This window comes from Bombina bombina, chromosome 6, assembly GCF_027579735.1.
Source record: "Bombina bombina isolate aBomBom1 chromosome 6, aBomBom1.pri, whole genome shotgun sequence".
Lineage (NCBI taxonomy): Eukaryota > Metazoa > Chordata > Amphibia > Anura > Bombinatoridae > Bombina > Bombina bombina.
Window position 1 is genome coordinate 855,295,061 of NC_069504.1, and position 19,945 is coordinate 855,315,005.

The 19,945-nt window shown below is 41.7% G+C and overlaps 1 protein-coding gene across 3 annotated transcripts in view; it reads right to left on the minus strand.

Annotated features, from left to right (window-relative positions):
- The window catches only part of CTC1 (CST telomere replication complex component 1), a 210,478-nt gene that overhangs the window by 52,589 nt on the left and 137,944 nt on the right, over positions 1 to 19,945 (minus strand). For all 3 annotated transcript variants that reach the window (XM_053718286.1, XM_053718285.1, XM_053718287.1), the window contains one exon: positions 5,020 to 5,185. In XM_053718286.1, the coding sequence (XP_053574261.1) occupies positions 5,020 to 5,185 (166 nt within the window). The remainder of the gene's footprint in view (positions 1 to 5,019; positions 5,186 to 19,945) is intronic.

A 19,945-nucleotide genomic window follows, 5' to 3' on the forward strand; every position in this document is an offset into this window, starting at 1 on the left:
CCTGACCGCAGCAAGCTGAGGCCAAGCCTGAAGAGCATTGAATATCGCTCTTAGTTCCAGAATGTTTATTGGAAGGAGTGCCTCCTTCTGAGTCCACGAGCCCTGAGCCTTCAGGGAGTTCCAGACTGCACCCCAGCCCAGAAGGTTGGCATCTGTTGTTACTATTGTCCGATCTGGCCTGAGGAAGGTCATACCTTTGGACAGATGGACCCGAGATAGCCACCAGAGAAGAGAATCCCTGGTCTCTTGATCCAGATTTAGTAGAGGGGACAAATCTGTGTAATCCCCATTCCACTGATTGAGCATGCAGAGTTGCAGCGGTCTGAGATGTAGGCGGGCAAACGGCACTATGTCCATTGCCGCTACCATTAAGCCAGTACTTCCATACACTGAGCCACTGAAGGGCGAGAAGTAGAATAAAGAATACGGCAGGAATTTAGAAGTTTTGACAACCTGGCCTCTGTCAGGTAAATCTTCATTTCTACAGAATCTATCAGAGTTCCTAGGAAGGAAACTCTTGTGAGAGGGGATAGAGAACTCTTTTCTTCGTTCACTTTCCACCCATGAGACCTCAGGAATGCCAGAACAATGTCCGTATGGGACTTGGCAATTTGAAAATTCAACGCCTGTATCAGAATGTCATCTAGATAAGGGGCTACTGCTATACCCCGCGGCCTTAGGACCGCCAGAAGTGACCCCAGAACCTTCGTAAAGATTCTTGGTGCCATAGCTAACCCAAAGGGAAGAGCTACAAACTGGTAATGCCTGTCTAGGAAGGCGAACCTGAGAAACCGATGATGATCTCTGTGTATCGGAATGTGAAGATAAGCATCCTTTAAGTCCACGGTAGTCATATATTGACCCTCCTGGATCATAGGTAGGATGGTTCGAATAGTCTCCATTTTGAAGGATGGGACCCTGAGAAATTTGTTTAGGATCTTGAGATCTAAGATTGGTCTGAAGGTTCCCTCTTTCTTGGGAACCACAAACAGATTTGAATAGAAGCCTTGCCCCTGTTCCTCCTTTGGAACTGGGTGGATCACTCCCATAACTAGGAGGTCTTGAACACAATGTAAGAATGCCTCTCTCTTTATCTGGTTTGCAGATAATTGTGAGAGGTGAAATCTTCCTTTTGGGGAAGAAGCTTTGAAGTCCAGAAGATACCCCTGGGACACAATTTCCAACACCCAGGGATCCTGGACATCTCTTGCCCAAGCCTGGGCGAAGAGAGAAGGTCTGCCCCCTACTAGATCCGTTACCGGATCGGGGGCTGATCTTTCATGCTGTCTTAGAGGCAGCAGCAGGCTTTTTGGCCTGCTTTCCTTTGTTCCAAGCCTGGTTAGGTCTCCAGACCGGCTTGGACTGGGCAAAATTTCCCTCTTGTTTTGTATTAGAGGAAGTTGATGCTGCGCCAGTCTTGAAGTTTCGAAAGGCACGAAAATTAGTCTGTTTGGTCCTTAATTTGTTGGACCTATCCTGATGAAGGGCGTGACCTTTTCCTCCAGTAATATCAGAAATGATCTCCTTCAGTCCGGGCCCGAATAGGGTCTGCCCCTTGAAGGGAATGTTGAGAAGCTTAGACTTTGAAGTAACGTCAGCTGACCAGGATTTAAGCCATAACGCCCTACGCGCTTGAAAAGCAAAACCTGAGTTCTTAGCCGTTAGTTTGGTTAAATGAACAACGGCATCAGAAACAAATGAATTGGCTAGCTTAAGAGCTTTAAGCTTGTCAAGTATATCATCCAATGGGGTTTCTACCTGTAGAGCCTCTTCCAGAGACTCAAACCAGAAGGCCGCAGCAGCAGTGACAATGCATGCAAGAGGCTGGAGAATAAAACCCTGTTGAATAAACATTTTCTTAAGGTAACCCTCTAACTTTTTATCCATTGGATCTAGGAAAGCACAACTGTCCTCGACGGGGATAGTTGTACGCTTAGCTAGGGTAGAGACTGCTCCCTCCACCTTAGGGACCGTTTGCCATGTAGCGGCATCTATGGGAAACATCTTCTTAAAAACAGGAGGGGGAGAGAACGGTACACCTGGTCTATCCCATTCCTTAGTAATAATTTCTGAAAACCTCTTAGGTATTGGAAAAACATCAGTGTAAACAGGCACTGCATAGTATTTATCCAATCTACACAATTTCTCTGGGACCATAATGGTGTCACAGTCATTCAGAGTAGCTGAAACCTCCCTGAGCAACACGCGGAGGTGTTCAAGCTTAAATTTAAATGTAGACATATCAGAATCAGGTTGAATTATCTTCCCTGAGTCAGAAAAATCACCCACAGTTAGAAGCTCTCCCTTCCTCAGCTTCTGCATATTGTGAGGGAATATCAGACATAGCTACTAAAGCGTCAGAGTGCTCTGTATTTTTCCTAGCCCCAGAGCTCTCTCGCTCTCCTTGTAACCCTGGTAGTTTGGACAATACCGCTGTAAGGGTATGATCCATAACTGCCGCCATGTCTTGTAAGGTAAATGCTATGGGCGTGCTAGATGTACTTGGCGTCTCTTGAGCGGGCGTCCCTTGAGCGGGAGTAATAGGTTCTGACACGTGGGGAGAGTTAGTCGGCATAACCTCCCCCTTGTCAGTTTCCTCTGGTGATAAATCTTTTAAAGCCAGAATATGATCTTTATAACTTATAGTAAGATCAGTGCATTTGGTACACATTCTAAGAGGGGGTTCCACAATGGCTTCAAAAATAATGAACAAGGAGTTTCCTCTATGTCAGACATGTTTAACAGACTTGTAATGAGACCAGCAAGCTTTGAAAACACTTTAATTAATGTGAAAAAGCAGAATATAAAAAAACGGTACTGTGCCTTTAAGGGAAAAAAACAAACACAAAAACTGCAAAACAGTGAAAAAAGCAGTTAACTCTATGAAATTTTAACAGTGTATGTACTAGACTAAAATAGCAGTGCACCCACTTGCAAATGGATGATTAACCCCTCAGGCTCAAAAACGAAGCAAAAAAACGGTAAAACCGTTATAACAGTCACAGGCAAACTGCCACAGCTCTGCTGTGGCTCCTACCTTCCCATAAAACGACTTTTGTAGACACAAAAACCCTTTACAGAGGTCCAATATGTCAGGGGACTCCTTCAGGGAAGCTGGATGTCTCAGAGAGTAAAAGTTACTGCGCAATTAGAGCGCAAAAATAGGCCCCTCCCACCATACACTGAAAGTCAGAGGGCCTAAAAAACTACTACTGGGAGTCAAATAACAGCCATGTGGAAAACTAGGCCCCAAAGAAAGATTTATCACCCTTAGTAAAAAACGTTCCTTATAACTCATGTAAACGTTTAACATACTAAGCCATCAGAGCAATTAACATGAAAATTACCCTTTACTGCAAGCATGATGCCAGTTGTTATTAAATCACTGCAATCAGGCTTACCTCAAATATATCAGGTACTGTCAGCATTTTCTAGACTTCTTATTATCTCTCTAGAAAAACATATACTGAACATACCTCAAGGCAGTTAATTCTGCAGGCCGTTCCCCCAGCTGAAGCTTTTTCCCATAATCTTCAGTTATGTGTGAGAACAGCAGTGGATCTTAGTTACAACCTGCTAAGATCATCAAAAACCTCAGGCAAAACACTTCTTCTAATTTCTGCCTGAGGTAAAAACAGTACAACTCCGGTACCATTTAAAAAAACAAACTTTTGATTGAAGATAAACTACACTAAGTCACCACATCTCTCTAGCTACTTCCCTTGTCGAGAGCTGCAAGAGAATGACTGGAGGTGGCAGTTATTGGAGGAGCTATATAGACAGCTCTGCTGTGGGTGATCCTCTTGCAGCTTCCTGTTGGGAAGGAGAATATCCCACAAGTAATGGATGATCCGTGGACTGGATACACCTTACAAGAGAAATATGTTGAAGCTACTAAAGATTTCAGGAAGACTTCTAGTCTATTTGTTATCTTTTCTGGTTCTAGGAAAGGTCAGAAATCTTCTGCTGTTTCCTTGGTTCGTGGTTAAAGCTTTTGATTCATCAAGCTTATTTGGAGTCGGGTCAAGCCCCGCCTCAGAGAATTACAGCTCATTCTACTACTTTGTGGGCTTTTAATAAAGAAGCTTCGGTTGATCAGATTTGCAAAGCAGCAACTTGGTCTTCTTTGTATACATTTACTAAATTCTACCGTTTTGATGTATTCGCTTCTTCGGAAGCAGTTTTTGGTAGAAAAGTTCTTCAGGCAGCTGTTACAGTTTGATTGTTCTGCTTATTTTTTAAGTTTTTTCTTTTCATTTCATGAGATTAAAATTTATATTTTGGGTTGTGGATTAATTTTTTATTTTTATCCCTACCTCTCTAGTGACTCTTGCGTGGAGTTCCACATCTTGGGTATTGCTATCCCATACGTCACTAGCTCATGGACTCTTGCCAATTACATGAAAGAAAACCTAATTTACGTAAGAACTTACCTGATAAAATCATTTCTTTCATATTGGCAAGAGTCCATGAGGCCCATCCTTTTTTATGGTGGTTATGATTTTTTTGTATAAAGCACAATTATTTCCAAATTCCTTTGTTGATGCTTTTTACTCCTTTCTTTATCACCCCACTACTTGGCTATTCGTTAAACTGAATTGTGGGTGTGGTGAGGGATGTATTTATAGGCATTTTGAGGTTTGGGAAACTTTGCCCCTCCTGGTAGGATTGTATATCCCATACGTCACTAGCTCATGGACTCTTGCCAATATGAAAGAAATGAATATATCAGGTAAGTTCTTACATAAATTATGTTTTTTACTTATGTCAAATAGATGATAATTATACTATAAGCAGAATCTTTATTTTCTAACGCAGATAAAAAGCTCTTTACACTTAATTGTATAATCCTGTACAATTACTTTGTTAGTTATTTGCTCTTAGCTTCTGATCTGTGGCAGGTAGTCTTATTATATACATAATTATTTCAGATACTATTTACTTATATAAGCCTCCTGTCTATAAATCACTCAGCTTTCCTCATCTTATATTGTAACTTAAACTTACACAGAAACTTACCAAGACCTCATGATTCCTTCCACGGTATTGCATGGTCACTTCACCCCTCGAGAGAACACGTCTCTGCAATGCCTCCCAGAAACCAGGGGACATTCCCAGCATTAGTGACACAGCATCATCCTGAAGCTCTAGAACAACCTCTGATGATCCATCATCTGCTTTCACTCTAAGACATGGAGATAAAAAAAACGCAGTCTGAAAGCCCATTCTCACCTCTTTTACATACACATAAACTGTATTCAAAAGTGAGTAGCAATGTTGCTATCAACTGGGGTTAGATAACTAAGCAATACAAATAACAATAACCTTTATAGTTGGGGCTGAACCATAGCTGTTCACTATAAAACACAAAAATAAATTCTCTTCCGAAGCTAAACAAATTGAAGTAAATAATATTCTTTTTGCATGTTTTGTATTGAAGTTTTCACAAAAATATCTATATCTACTACGTAGCTTTCAATTCATGTATAATTCCCAGATATTCTTGACCAATTAGAACATTCCTTGTAACTTACAAAAACTCTTCTTGACAAAGATACTTTAGGTCTGTCTCAAAATACATACCATATCTATCACCCATATGAAAGAGCATTTATAAACATGTTGAAATTGATCTTTTTTTAAATCTTAATGTAAAGAATCTGTTAGTACAAATCTATCAGTATTAGTTGTATACGTGCTACATATGCTCACAGGCAGATAGGTAGTCATTGGGGAGTAACATTAAGTATCGATCAGTCATAATGCTATACATTGTACACTAGATTTTTCTTTGCATAAATGTTTTGTAGATGATCCATTTATTTAGCCCATCTGGGAGTGTTTTTGTAACAATTTATATTTATAGTTTTGCTTATTTTTGTAAGAACATTGTGCTGATTTTCAGACTCCTAACCAACCCCACAGTGTCAGATGTATAAGCTCGTCTACAGACTCCTGCTGGCTCTGTTTGTCTAATCTGTCTTTTCATATGCAGGGAAGGGTCTGCTCTTCTAGTAGAGCCTACCTAGTTTTACTCTTCAATAAAAGATACCAAGAGAATAAAGCCTATTTGATAACAGAAGGAAATTGGAAATTTGTTTAAAATGGCATGTTCTATTTGAATCATGAAAGTTTAATTTTGACCTTACTGTCCCATTAATACTATAGGACGTATCCTGAAAAAAACAATACAGGCTATTTAATAAATAGTAATAACTCATGGTACTCTTTTCTCATTACAGCTGCACAAGCATTAGAACTATATAAGTCTTAAGCCATAGAGCTCTGCAAGCTAAAACGGAAAAACCTGACACCTTAGCGTTCAGGCAAATAATTTGCATATTGGCATCACAGATGAAAGAATTGGCGACCTTCAGCGCCTTAATCTTATCCTTTATCTCGTCGATGGAAGTCTCCCCATTGACCATTTCACACAGGGATTCACACCAATATGTCGCAGCTTTGGAAACTGCGGCTATGGCCGCTGCCGGCTGAAAAACAAACTCTGTGTGCTGAAACATCTTCCTTAACATGTTTTCCAGCTTTTTATCCATTGGCTCCTTAAACAACGAACTATCCTCGAGGGGAATAGTTGTCCGCTTCGCGAGTGTGGAGATAGCACCATCCACCTTAGGGACAGTGCCCCACAGCTCAAGCTGAGAGTCCGGAACGGGGAACAGTTTCTTAAAGGAAGAAGAAGGGGAAAAGGATGAGCATAATAACTCCCATTCATTCTTGATAATATTAGCCATCTTAACCGGGAACCGGATAAGGTACCCTGTCCTCATATACCTTATCAAGCTTAGGAATCGAAGGTTCCTCCGGAAACTTAGGTTCCGGAACCTCCAGAGTAGCAAGCACCTGACTCAGCAAAAAGCGCAAACTCTCTATCCTAAACCTAAAATCAGGCTCCTCCGCAGCCAGAGGTTTAGATGATGCTGACTCCGACCCAGAATGAGCCTCCTCCGAAGAGTCGGAGTGGGCCTCATCATCGTAGAATGCCTCTGGAATTTCTATCGGCGTAGACAACCCCTGGGCCGGGGTCTTAGCAGAACGTGGTAAGGCAGGGATCACTCTCGAAACCGCCGTTTCCAGTTGGTCCGCAAAGTCTGATGGCCAACAAATCTCTCCCGAAGGAGCAACGGTTGGACCCTGGGGCGCTGCATGTGCAGGAGATGAATGCAGGGAACACACCTCACGGGACAGGGAACCCTCAGAGGTGGACGGCTCAGTAGTACTAGACATCCGTTTACCTTTAGATGTTGTAACTTTATCAAGGCATATGGAACATAGTTGAGCAGGCTGATCTACCAGAACCTCCTCACAATAAACACAGGCATGAGACTTTGTTAAAGAGGGAGAACCCTCCAACGCGTCAGAGTCCTCCATAGCTTGCGCCTTTATTACGGACTAGAATAATTATACCTCCAATGTCCCTCGGTATAGATGATCTGGACAGAGCCAGGGAAATGTGTTGAGACAGATCCGAATGATCGCTGTTCCACTGCCTCAGCATGCACAGTTGTAACGGTCTGAGATGGAACCTGGCAAAGGGAATTATGTCCATGCTGGACACCATGAGACCAATTACCTCATACACTGAGCCACAGATGGCCTTAAGGAGGTCCGGAGGGCAAGAAACATCTCTGGTCTGTTAGAAATAGCCTCATGGATATGGAGACTATTATAGTACCCAGAAACTCTACCCTGGTGCTTAAATTCAGAGAACTCTTTCTAAGTTTATCTTCCATCCATGAGATCGAAGAAGAGAGAGAAGAGATACTGAATGGTCCTCTGCCAGACAAAAAGATGGTGCTTGTACCAGAATATTGAAAAAGTATGGATTAACTGCTATACCCTGGGTTCTGGCAACGGACAGAAGAGCCCCTAGAACTTTCGTAAAGATTCTTGGAACAGTAGCTAGACCAAACGGAAGTACAACAAACTGGAAGTGCTGGTCCAGGAACACAAACCTTAGGAACTGGAAGTGATCCTTGTGGACTGGAACGTGAAGGCAAGCATCCTTCAGATCTACAGTGGTCATGAACTGTCCTTCCTGAACTAGAGGAAGGATGGACCATATTGTCTGCATCTTGAACGAGGGGATATTCAGAAATGTGCTTAAGCACTTTAGGTCCAGAATCAGGCGGAAAGTTCCCTCCTTTTTTGGGACCACGAACAGGTTTGAATAGTATCTCAAGCCTCTTTCTGCGATAGAAACTGGGACAATGAACCCTAGGGAGGACAGATCCCGCACGCACCCCAGAAAGGCTTCCATCTTTTCTGGCTTTGAAGACAGGCTTGAAAGGAGAAATCTGCCCTTGGGTGGTTGAGATTTGAAACCTATCTTGCATCCCTGAGCTATGACCTCCAGGACTCATGGATCCTGTACGTCCCTGAACAAAGCGTCTGAAAACAGAGACAGTCTTCCACCTACACGATCCAGCACCGGATCGGGGGCCGCCCCTTCATGCCGACTTGGTCTCGGCGGGCTTCTTGCGCTGCTTAGATTCATTCCAGGATTGAGCCGGCTTCCAAGTACTCTTGGCTTACTCGGGCTTAGAGGAGGACTGTTGTCGTTGAAATTTCTCAGAACAAAAGGAACGAAAATTAGAGCCTTGCCCTTAGACTTGTTCTTTTTATCCTGCGGTAGGAAGGCCCCCTTGCCCCCTGTAACCATGGAGATAATGGAGTCCAGTCCTGGACCAAATAAAAAATTTCCCTTAAAAGGAAGGGAAAGGAGCCTAGCCTAGAAGTCATATCCACAGACCAGGATTTCAGCCAGAGCGCTCGACGGGTCTGCACTGAAAAACCAGAAATCTTAGCATTTAGGTGGATGATCTGCATGTTTGCATCACAGATAAAATTAGCAATTCTCAAGGCCTTAATTCTTTCTTGGATAACGTCGAGGGGACCCTCCACCTCAATCAAATCCGATAAGAAGTTGCACCAGTAGGCCACAGCTCCAGCAACCGAGACAACAGCCGCTGCCGGTTGAAACAAGTATCCCGTATGCTGAAACATTTTTCTTAGAAAAGTTTCCTTCTTCTTATCCATCGGCTCTCTGAACGACAAACTATCCTCAAGTGGGATAGTAGTACGCTTGGCCAGTGTGGAGATAGCACCATCCACCTTAGGGACGGAACCCTACAACTCCAATTAAGAGTCCGGGAATAATTTTTTTAAACAAAGACAAAGGGGAAAAGGAAGATCCAATTCTATCCCACTCGTTCTTAATAATGTTTGCCATTTTTACATGTACAGGAAAAGTTAACGGCACTACCCTGCCCTCGTAAACTCTGTCTAATTTAGGGATCAGGCAGCTTAGCCTCTGGAACCTCTAATGTAAACAGAACCTCTTTTAGAAGAAAACGCAAGTGTTCAATCTTAAATCTAAAAGCTGGTTTCTCTGCAGCAGGAGGCCTAGAGGTAGCAGACTCCGATCTAGAAAGTTCACCCTCTGAAGACTCAGAGTGTGACCCATCCTTGGATAATTGAAAAACAGATAAATCCAATAAATCACTTGATGACCCCCTGGACAGGAGAGCTAGGTTTAACCTTTCACTTGTGCTTGGCAGGGCGAGGTAAAGCACTAAGGGCCTCAGACACCGCCGTTTTTAACTGCGTGGTAAAGTCTGATGGTAAAAGGCTCCCTCAAGATGGAGGATCAGGCGTGCTACGGGATGACTGATGGGTATGCACCTCACGAGTCCTCAGAGGTGGACGGCTCAGTGGTACTAAAGGGGTTAACCTTCTTAGACATAATAACTTTGTTGATGCATGTGGAACATAGTTGAGAGGGCGGGCATACCAAGGCCTCCTCACAATATAAATAGGTATTACTATTTGGAATAGAGGGAGTACCCTCAAGAATACCAGAATCCTCCATAGCTTGCGCTAATGGCAATAGGATACAAAATAAAAACGATCTTTTTATTTCTCACAAAAAAATGCACATTTATACTCCCAATGGCTGGGGCACTCTCCACCTTTGGAGACACGCTTGGTCAGGAAAGAGGAAATGAAGGTGTGACTTCCGGTCACGTGGTGCGCAAGGCAGGACCGCCCCTGCTATGAGAAAAAGCTCTCCAAGCTACAAGCTGCACAGTGTTCAAAGTGAAAGTACCAACCTGTGTGTTCCAGCCACATAAAACAGTCTATGAGCCCAATGAAATCTCACACATAAAGCAGCATAAAATCAAAGCATCACATTTGATTTATCCCCACTGTTCAAAAACCTCCCTCAGGAGATATTAACCCATGATTCTATTAAGATAAAAAGAGTCACACTGTGAACCTGTCTTCTAGCGTTTTCAAAATATGTAAAACATATGTAAAAATTGAAACGATCTTACCAGAACCCATGCTGTGGAACAGAAACAAAGCCTCTCAAGTGTGACAGTCTTGTAGCATCGCTCCTGACATGGACTTGAGTGAAGAAAAAGCAGGCAGTGAACACAGGCAGTGAACAGTGGTTGCTTAAGGAGCTGTTAGCAGGCAGTCTGGATGGATTCGCAGAAAGACTCTCCCTGCATCTCCAGACTCTAACTTTCTTCAATGCTCTCACTGAGAGGCTGACAAGACTACTTAAAACTCCAGTCCCATATCGAAGGGCAGATACCCCTCCTAAGGAACAACTCCGAAATCTTCTGACACTTCTCTGCCATCCTCCTGTGATGAAAAGGCAAAAGAATGACTGGGGGATAGGGGACATGGGAGAGGTATTTAAGCATTTGGCTGGAGTGACTTTGCCTCCTCCTGGTGGCCAGGTTCAGTATTTCCCAACAGTAAGGAATGAAGCCGTGGACTCGCCTTATATTAAGAAGGAAATTGGAAAGTTGTTTAAAATTATATTCCCTATTAGAATCATGAAAGTTTTTTTGAACTTGACTGTCCCTTAAAATAAAAACATAAATAGAAACATAACAAAATATCTTGAAATAATGCAGACCATGTTTTTAGAAACAAAGACACTAACACATCTATAAATGTGTCACATACAGTAGACATTCTAGTCTGCTTCTATTGAGCTGACTCATAAAGCACTTGCTTTCTATAACCTGCTGACTATGCCGGATGCCTAACTTTGTCATAACGTATAACAAAAGCTCTGGTAAATACTGCTACTCCTATACTTAGTATTATGTATTAACTGCTGAATAGACATATCATTTTAAAAACAAAACACTGTCTGTAATGTCAATAACTAGATTTTTCTGTGGGAATGTCAGAAATGTAAATCTCTCTCGGAATAGGAAGGAGAAACACTGTGGTTTAAGAATAAATTCAATGCAGTGATACATTTTGGCTTCTATGGCAACAGGATGGGGGTGGGGGCAAATTGTAAGGAATAGCTCTATGACATGGCAAATATAATCTACATTTTTTTTGGGGGGGGGGGGGGGGGAGGAGGGCAGTATATGTCTTAGACTCTGATATTTAAAACCTCTCAGCTAAGGTGAGATATTCTAAAATGATCCTCCAGCACTTCAAGATATATCTGTGTGTTATATATATATACTCACTTTCTCAGCCGTTTGGTAATTAGCAGGAGCTGTCGCACTAGTTCACTTTGTTTTGACATATTTACAGCAGCACCAGGATGCCCTCTCTTCTCTCCCCCCCCCCCCCTTCCTGTTCCTTGTATTGGCTGCTTGAATGACCCAGCAGGGAAGGAAGCACATTATCTGTAGCAGTTTTGTTCTCTCCGGAACTCAGCAGTTACTGGTCAGTGACACCGGGCTGACATACCTAACATTTTGATTTATCCTATTTACAGGCACACAATGCTAAGCACAGTTTATACAATGCCTGAAACTAAATAACAGCCCCATCTAAAGGCTGTGGGATGCTACTTAGTTGTCCCTTCTGTATTATATAAATGTGTATGCTGTGCCTAGTTGTACTTGGATGTTCGGGTTTTGTGTGTCATCATATAAGTGAATGCTGTGTAGTGTGCATATGGTGTGTATGTTGTGTGTCTGCATGAGTGCGTATATTGTGTGAATTCATGCATGTGGTGTTTGCATGTTGTGTGTCTGCATGTATGTGTATGTGGTATGTGTATGTTGTGTATCTGCATGTATGTGGTGTGTGTATTTTGTGTGTATGTTGTGTATCTGCATGTATGTGTATGGGGTGTGTGTATTTTGTGTGTGCATGTTGTTGTGTATCTGCATGTATGTGATGTGTGTATTTTGTGTGTGTACATGTATGTGTTGTGTGTCTGTTGTGTGTCTGCATGTATGTGTATTTGGTGTGTGTGCGCATGTTAATTTGTATGCTCTGCAGTGTGTGTATGCGGTGTGTTGCTGTGTATTTGAGACCGTGCATAGCTGCGTAGTGTGTGCATGTTGTGTAGTGTGTGTTGCTGTGTGTGTATGTTTATTTGTATGCTCTGCAGTGTTTGTCAGGATTTGGGGACAGACATCAGGCTTCCACTCTCAGGGAGTGTTGAACGGGGGGGGGGGGGGGGGGTAAGTCCCTTTTTCTAATTTGGAAATGTTGGGAGGTATGTATCAGCCAATTAGAGATCACGCTGACTAAATAATTGGCAATGAAATTAGGGTTGCCACCATTTCTGGAAAAAAATACTGACCATGCTCATTAAAATATATTTGTATATATAATTATACAGCATAAATTAGATACTAAAGCTGCTAGGCCTGGTTTTAAATGCTCATTGGTTAGATTCTAAAACACTTAGAATAAGTTTTACCATGATAGCATCTTGATTTCTAGATTTAAAGGGATATGAAACCCAATTTTTTCTTTAATGATTTGGGTTTCATATTACTTTAATCTTTATTATTAATTTTGACTTGATCCTTAAAAATACCAGTCATATCGGTAAAATACCGACTGGGTGGTAACCCTAAATGAAATGGGAGCACACTTCAAGTGCTTGTCATTCTCTCATTTATTCTGAGGCTCAGCATTCTTAAACAAGAAGAGAAAGCGATGCCTTAGTGAGAGGCCAAAAAATAAAAGCTACAGATATGTTGTAATTTACCTTAACGACAAAGGACGTGCCAGGCATGTCCTACAAAAACTGTTCATAATGACCAAGGACGTGGCTGGCATGTTCTCGGGGGTTTCAAGCGCTGGAAGTGATTGTGATCGCTTCCAGGGTATTGCAGTGATGCCTCGATATTGAGGAATCCTGAAATACCCTTTTTTTACCCACCAATGCAGAGAGAGACACTTTGTGGCCCTCTTTGCATCGGCCAGCGATGGTGCCGATCGTTGGTGGGTGGGAGCCATAGCAGTGAGGAAGGTGGGCGGCCCATCACTGGTGGAGTTCCGGATCCGGCTTGAAGATGTCTTGGTACAGCTGCGGGACCCTACAGTGCAACACTACATGTAAGGTAAGCAGGGAGAGGGAAAAAAAGTGTTGGGAATTTGGAAAAGGGACCTGGGAGGGGATAGGGTATGGGGGAGGCAGCTACACTACAGAAAAAATAAATAAAACACACACACATATATATATATATATATATATATATATATATATATGCCTTTTATTTTAGTACTGGCAGACTTTCTGCCAGTACTTAAGATGGCGGTGACAATAGTGAGGTGGGGGAGGGAAGAGAGCTGTTTGATAAAGGGAAGGGAGGGATCAGGGGGTGGGATGTGTCAGGTGGGAGGCTGATCTCTACACTAAAGCTAAAATTAACCCTAAAAGCTCCCTAATTAACCCCTTCACTGCTGGGCATAAAACAAGTGTGGTGCGCAGCGGCATTTAGCAGCATTCTAATTACCAAAAAGCAATGCCAAAGCCATATGTGTCTGCTATTTCTGAACAAAGGGGATCCCATAGAAGCATTCACAACCATTTGTGCCATAATTGTACAAGCGGTTTGTAAATAATTTCAGTGAGAAACCTAAAGTTTGTGAAAAAGTGAACAATTTTTTTTTATTTGATCGCATTTGGCGGTGAATTGGTGGCATGAAATATACCAAAATGGGCCTAGATCAATACTTTGGGTTGTCTACTAAAAATATATATATATATATATATATATATATATATATATATATATATATATATATATATATATATATATATATATATATATATATATATATATATATATATGTGAAGGGTTATTTAGGGATTCCTGACAGTTATCAGTGTTACAATGTAACTATCGCTAATTTACACGCAAAAAAAATGGTTTGGAAATAGCGAACTGCTACTTGTACTTATTGCCCTATAACTTGCAAAGAACATGTAAACATTGGGTATTTCTAAACTCAAGACAAAATTTAGAAACTATTTAGCATGGGTGTTTTTTGGTGGTTGTAGATGTCAAACCAAAAAAATTTGAAAAAAGTGTGTATTTTTTAAAATGTTTCATCATATTTTATAATGTTTTTTATAGTAAATTATATGATATTATGAAAGTAATGGTATCTTTAGAAAGTCCATTTAATGGCGAGAAAAACGGTATATAATATGTGTGGGTACAGTAAATGATTAAGAGGAAAATTACAGCTAAATACAAACACAGCAGAAATGTAAAGATAGCACTGGTCCTTAACGGTAAGAAAATTGAAAAAAAAAATGGCCTGGTCACTAAGGGGTTAAAAAAAATTCAAATCATAAGCATGTATAATTTTTTAACTGATCATATGAATTGTGTTTAATGGACAAACTCATTCATTACAATTTAAATCATTGCTTCCACATACCTTTAATATATTTATAAAAATAAGTGCAAAAGATGTATGTGTTTATTTGTCTTCCATCATGATGAACTTCTATTCTTATTAGTATTAACTGCAAGCTAAGATGTATGTGGTCAAAATGAGTAACAGTAAGAACATATCTTCATCCATCTCTTAAAGGGATAGAAAGGTCCAAATATAAATGTGTGGATGCATTTTAATTTGAAATATAACCATTTTTTCAATAAACTTCCAAATGCTTCTAGTAAAACTAAATTTATGCTTACCTGATAAATGACACGGTGAGTCCACGGATCATCTCTAATTACTATTTGGAATATCACTCCTGACCAGCAGGAGGAGGCAAACAGCACCACAGCAAAGCTGTTAAATATCCCCTCCCTTCCCTCCAACCCAAGTCATTTGACCGAAGGAAAAGAGAGAAAGAATGTAACACAAGGTGCAGAGGTGCCTGAGGTTTACAACACAAAAACTGTCTAAATAAATAGGGCGGGCCGTGGACTCACCGTGTCAAGAAATACATTTATCAGGTAAGCATAAATTTTCTTTTCTTTCTAATGACACGGTGACTCCACGGATGATTTCCAATTACTATTCGGAATTAATACCCAAGCTAGAGGACACAGATGATAAGGGAGGGACAAGACAGGGAACCTAAACGATAGGCACTACTGCTTGAAGAACCTTTCTCCCAAAGGAAGCCTCAGCCGAGGCAAAAGTATCAAATTTAAAGAATTTTGAAAAAGTGTGTAGAGAGGACCAAGTTGTAGCCTTGCAAATTTGTTCCATAGAAGCTTAATTTTTGAATGCCCAGGAAGAGGAAACAGCCGTTGTGGAATGAGCCGTGATTCTCTCAGGAGCCTGTTGTCCAGCAGTCTCATAGGCCAAATAAATTATACTCTTCAGACACAAAGAAAGAGAAGTAGCCGTAGCTTTCTGACCCTTGCGATTCCCGGAGAAAACAACAAACAAAGCAGAAGACTGGCGGAAATCCTTAGTCGCCTGCATACAGTATTTCAACGCACACACCACATCTAGGTTGTGCAGCAGAGAAGAAGGGTTAGGACACAAAGAAGGAACAACAATTTCTTGATTATTGTTCCTATCCAAAACCACTTTAGGAAGAAAACCTAACTTAGTACGCAGAACTACCTTATCCAAATGAAAAATAAGGTAAGGGGTTCCCACTGCAACGCAGAGTTCTGAGACTCTTCGAGCAGAGGAATTTGCAACAAGAAAGAAAACTTTCCAAGATAACATCTTAATATCTAAAGAATATCTAAAGAATGCATAGGTTCAAATGGAGCCTGCTGAAGAACTTTAAGAACAAGATTAAGACTCCAGGGAGGAGTAACCAGTTTGAACAGGCCTGATTCTGACCAAGGCCTGACAAAAAAGATTTCACGTCTGGTACATCCGCAACAAAATAGAGAAGGCGGATATTTGACCCTTCAAGGTACTAGCAGATAATTCCTTCTCCAGACCCTCCTGGACAAAAGACAAAACCCTTCACGCCAATACAGATACCTACGCCATATCTTATAGTAAATCTTTCTGATAACAGGTTTATGAGCCTGAATCATGGTCTCAATGACCGACTCAGAAAAACCACTCTTAGATAAAATTAAGAGTTCAATCTCCAAGCAGTCAGATTCAGAGAAACAAGATTTGGGTGAAGGAAGGGCCCTTGAAGTAGAAGGTCCTTCCTCAGTGGAAGTCTCTAAGGTGGGAGAGACGACATCTCCACTAGGTCTGCATACCAGATCCTGCAAGGTCACGCCGGTTCAATGAGGATTACCGACGCCCTCTCCTGTTTGATTCGAGTAATGACCCGAGGAAGGAGAGCGAACGGAGGAAATAGGTATGCAAGACTGAAATTCCAAGGGACCGCCAGAGCATCTATCAGTACAGCCTGAGGATCCCTCGACCTCGACCCATACTTCAGGAATTTGGCATTCTGTCGAGATGCCATGAGATCCAGCTTCGGCTGTCCCCATTTGAAAATCAAGTTGGAAAATACCTCCGGATGGAGTTCCCACTCCCCCGGGTGAAAAGTCTGCCTGTTTAGAAAATCCGCTTTCCAATTGTCCACTCCTGGAATGTGGATCACAGATAGACAGCAGTTGTGGGTCTCTGCCCACTGAATAATCTTGGCTACCTCTGTCATGGCCAAGGAACTCCGAGTTCCTCCTTGATGGTTGATATAAGCCACTGAAGTTATGTTGCCCGACTGAAACCTGATAAACCGGGCTGAAGCTGAGGCCAGGCCAGAAGAGCATTAAAGATTGTCCTCAGCTCTAGGATGTTTATGGGAAGAACAGACTCCTCCCAAGTCCATGTCCCCTGAGCCTTTAGTGAGCCCCAGACTGCTCCCCATCCCAGCAGGCTGGCGTCCGTTGTCACAATCACCCAAGGTGGGTCTGCGAAAGCAGGTTCCCTGGGAGAGATAATCCAGAGACAACCACCAAGGAAGAGAGTCTCTTGTCGCCTGATCCAGATGAATTCACGGAGACAAATCCGCATAATCCCAGCTCCATTGTCTGAGCATGCATAACTGCAGAGGTCTGAGATGGAACCGGGCAAACGGAATGATGTCCATGGCAGCTACAATCAGACTGATCACCTCCATACATTGAGCCACAGAAGGTCGAGGAGAGGACTTAAGGGCCAGACAAGAGTTGAGGATCTTTGATTTTCTGACCTCTGTCAGAAATATTCTCATTGATAAGGAATCTATTATGGTTTCCAGTAACACTACCCTTGTAGTTGGAATCAAGGAACTCTTTTGCAAATTCACCTTCCATCCGTGAGAACATAGAAAAGATAACAACATCTCTGTGTGAGAGTTTGCTTGTTAAAAGGAAGGCGCCTGGATCAGAATGCCGTCCAGATAAGGCGCCACAACAATTCCCCGCAACCGGAGCACCGCCAACAGTGCTCCCAGGACCTTTGAGGAAGAGCCACAAACTGGAAGTGTTTGTCTAGAAAGGCAAACCTCAGAAACTTGTGATGATCCCTGTGGATGGGAACATGTAGGTACGCATCCTTTAAATCTACAGTTGTCATGAATTGAACCTCTTGAACCAAGGGAAGAATGGAACGAATAGTTTCCATCTTGAATAACGGTACTTTGAGGAACTTGTTTAGACTTTTGAGATCTAAAATTGGTCTGAAGGTTCCCTCTTTTTTGGGAATCACGAACAGATTGGAGTAGAATCCCAGACCCTGTTTCTGCATTGGAACAGGAACTTTCACTCCTAGGTCGGAAAGGTCCCGGACACATTGCAAGAACGCCTCTCTTTTTATCTGGTCTACAGATAACCTTGAGAGCAGAAACCTGCCCTGGGAGGAAAGGTTTTTAACTCTAGTTTGTATCCCTAGGATACGATGTCCACCACCCAGGGATCCGGCACATCCCAAACCTGAATGAAAAAATAAAGTCTGCCCCCCACCAGATCCGCTCCCGGATCTGGGGCAGATCCTTCATGCTGACTTTGAGTCACTAACGGCTTCTTAGATTTCTTCCCCTTGTTCCAAGACTGGTTGGACCTCCAAGAAGGCTTAGACTGTTCCTGCTTGGCAGAGGTAGAGGAATTTTTACCCTTGAAGTTCCGAAAGGAATGAAAATTACTCTGACGTCCTGCTTATTTCTCTTATCCTGAGGGAGGAAATGACCCTTTCCTCCCGTAATGTCTGAAATAATTTCAGCCAAGCCCGGCCCAAACAAGGTCTTACCCTTGTAGGGAATCGCCAAAAGCTTAGACTTGGATGACACATCCGCAGACCAGGATTTTCCATGCTCCGTGGGAAGAAGAGAGCTGAATAACGCTGCAATTACATTTACTAGAAGATTTATGCACAAGTGCAAGAAGATTTATGCACTTGTAGCGTTATTCAGCTCTCTTCTTCCCACGGAGCATGCCACTCCCCCCTCCGTGTATCTTCAGCGCATTCCTTCCCCTCCGTGTAGCATCAGCTGTTGCTATTAACTAAAACAAAAGTTCCTCTCAATAGTGCAGTCAGACGTATTTCTTCTAGCTTAGAAAAAGTTTTGAGTTCTTTGAAATTAATAAAATGCATGCACAACAGAATATTTATTTATATAAATAAGAGGCACATATGAAACGTGTTCATACAGCTAATTACAGCACTCACTTAGCATCACTGTGAGAGAGCATTCTGGTAATCCTTCTCTAAACTTAATAACATTATCTGCCATGCACACTCGCGTGACTGCTGTGCCCGTGTGGCAATATGGTGGCATACATAGCATCACCAAGCGGCAGATCAGCAGTCTAATTAACCCCTTAATGACCACAGCACTTTTCCATTTTCTGTCCGTTTGGGACCAAGGCTATTTTTACATTTTTGCGGTGTTTGTGTTTAGCTGTAATTTTCTTCTTACTCATTTACTGTACCCACACATATTATATACCGTTTTTCTCGCCATTAAATGGACTTTCTAAAGATACCATTATTTTCATCATATCTTATAATTTACTATAAAAAAAAAGATAAAATATGAGGAAAAATGGAAAAAAACACACTTTTTCTAACTTTGAGCCCCAAAATCTGTTACATATCTACAACCACCAAAAAACACCCATGCTAAATAGTTTCTAAATTTTGTCCTGAGTTTAGAAATACCCAATGTTTACATGTTCTTTGCTTTTTTTGCAAGTTATAGGGCCATAAATACAAGTAGCACTTTGCTATTTCCAAACCATTTTTTTCCAAAATTAGCGCTAGTTACATTAGAACACTAATATCTTTCAGGAATCCCTGAATATCCCTTGACATGTATATATTTTATTTTAGTAGACATCCCAAAGTATTGATCTAGGCCCATTTTGGTATATTTCATACCACCATTTCACCGCCAAATGCGATCAAATACAAAAAATCGTTAACTTTTTCACAAACTTTCGGTTTCTCACTGAAATTATTTACAAACAACTTGTGCAATTATGGCATAAATGGTTGTAAATTCTTCTCTGGGATCCCCTTTGTTCAGAAATAGCAGACATATATGGCTTTGGCGTTGCTTTTTGGTAATTAGAAGGCCGCTAAATGCCACTGCGCACCACAAGTGTATTATGCCCAGCAGTTAAGGGGTTAATTAGGGAGCTTTTAGGGAGCTTGTAGGGTTAATTTTAGCTTTAGTGTAGTGTAGTAGACAACCCCAAGTATTGATCTAGGCACATTTTGGTATATTTCATGCCACCATTTCACAAACGTAAATTTTTTCACA